Source organism: Poecilia formosa, unplaced genomic scaffold, assembly GCF_000485575.1.
Source record: "Poecilia formosa unplaced genomic scaffold, Poecilia_formosa-5.1.2 Scaffold935, whole genome shotgun sequence".
NCBI classification, from domain to species: domain Eukaryota; kingdom Metazoa; phylum Chordata; class Actinopteri; order Cyprinodontiformes; family Poeciliidae; genus Poecilia; species Poecilia formosa.
Window position 1 is genome coordinate 1 of NW_006800874.1, and position 1,301 is coordinate 1,301.

The 1,301-nt window shown below is 50.4% G+C and overlaps 1 protein-coding gene across 1 annotated transcript in view; it reads left to right on the plus strand.

The window, feature by feature from the left end:
- Positions 1-81: 81 nt before the first annotated feature.
- The window catches only part of LOC103132147 (mucin-5AC-like), a gene marked incomplete at its 5' end in the record, with an annotated part of 5,306 nt that continues 4,086 nt past the window's right edge, over positions 82-1,301 (plus strand). The window contains 3 exons of the mRNA XM_016667175.1: positions 82-220; positions 386-528; positions 634-919. Of these exons, the coding sequence (XP_016522661.1) occupies positions 82-220; positions 386-528; positions 634-919 (568 nt within the window). The remainder of the gene's footprint in view (positions 221-385; positions 529-633; positions 920-1,301) is intronic.

The following is a 1,301-nucleotide window of genomic DNA, read 5'->3' on the forward strand; positions in this document are numbered from 1 at the left end:
CTCCAACAACAAACAGAGAGGCTCTAACCATAAACACAGCTGCTGCAACTACAACCACGACTGCACTAACAACAACGACAGCTGCACCACCAACAACAACAGCTGCACCAACTACAACCACAGCAGCTACAATAACTACCACAGGAGGTCCATCAACAACCACAGCGGCTCCAGCAACTACAGCGACTCCAACCACCACAGCTGCTCCAACAACCACCATGTCTCCAACATCAACCACAGCAGCTCCAACAACAACCACAGTGGCTCCAACTACAACCACAGCAGCTACAACAACAACAACAACCACAGGTGGTCCATCAACAACCACAGCTGCACCAACAACAACCACAGCAGCTCCAACAGCAACCACAGCTGCTCCAACAAGAACCACAGCTGCGGCAACAACATCCACAGCTGTACCAACAACTACATCGGATTCAACAACCACAGCTGCTCCAACAACCACAGTATCTACAACAATCACAGCTGCACCACCAACACCAACAGCTCAACCATCAACAACCACAGGTGCTCCATCAATAACCACAGTGGCTCCAACTACAACCACAGCGACCCCAACAACAACAATAGTTGCACCAACAACAACCACAGCAACTCCAACAATGACCACAGTTGCACCAACAACAACCACAGCTGCATCGACAACAACAACGGTTGTTCCTACAACCACGGGATATCCAACAACAAACACAGTGGCTCCAACTACAACCACAGGTGGTACAACCACCACAGTGGCTACAACAACAACCACAGCTGCACCACCACCAACACCAGCTCAACCAACAACAACCACTACTGCACCAACAACAACCACAGCTGCTCTGACAACATCCACAGCGGCTCCATCAACAACTACAGGTCCTCCATCAACAAGCACAGTGTCGCCAGCAACCACAGTGTCTACAACAACAACCACAGAGGCTCCCACCACAAACACAGCTGCTGCAATTACAACTACGACTGCACTAACAACAACCACAGCTGCACCACCAACAACAGCTGCACAAACAACAACCACAGCAGCTCCAACAGCAACCACAGCTGCTCCAACAAGAACCACCGCTGCGGCAACAACATCCACAGCTGTACCAACAACTACATCGGATTCAACAACCACAGCTGCTCCAACAACCACAGTATCTACAACAATCACAGCTGCACCACCAACACCAACAGCTCAACCAACAACAACCACAGCAGCTCCAACAACAACCACAGCAGCTCCAACAACAACCACAGTGACTCCAACTACAACCACAGCTGCTCTGACAACAACCACA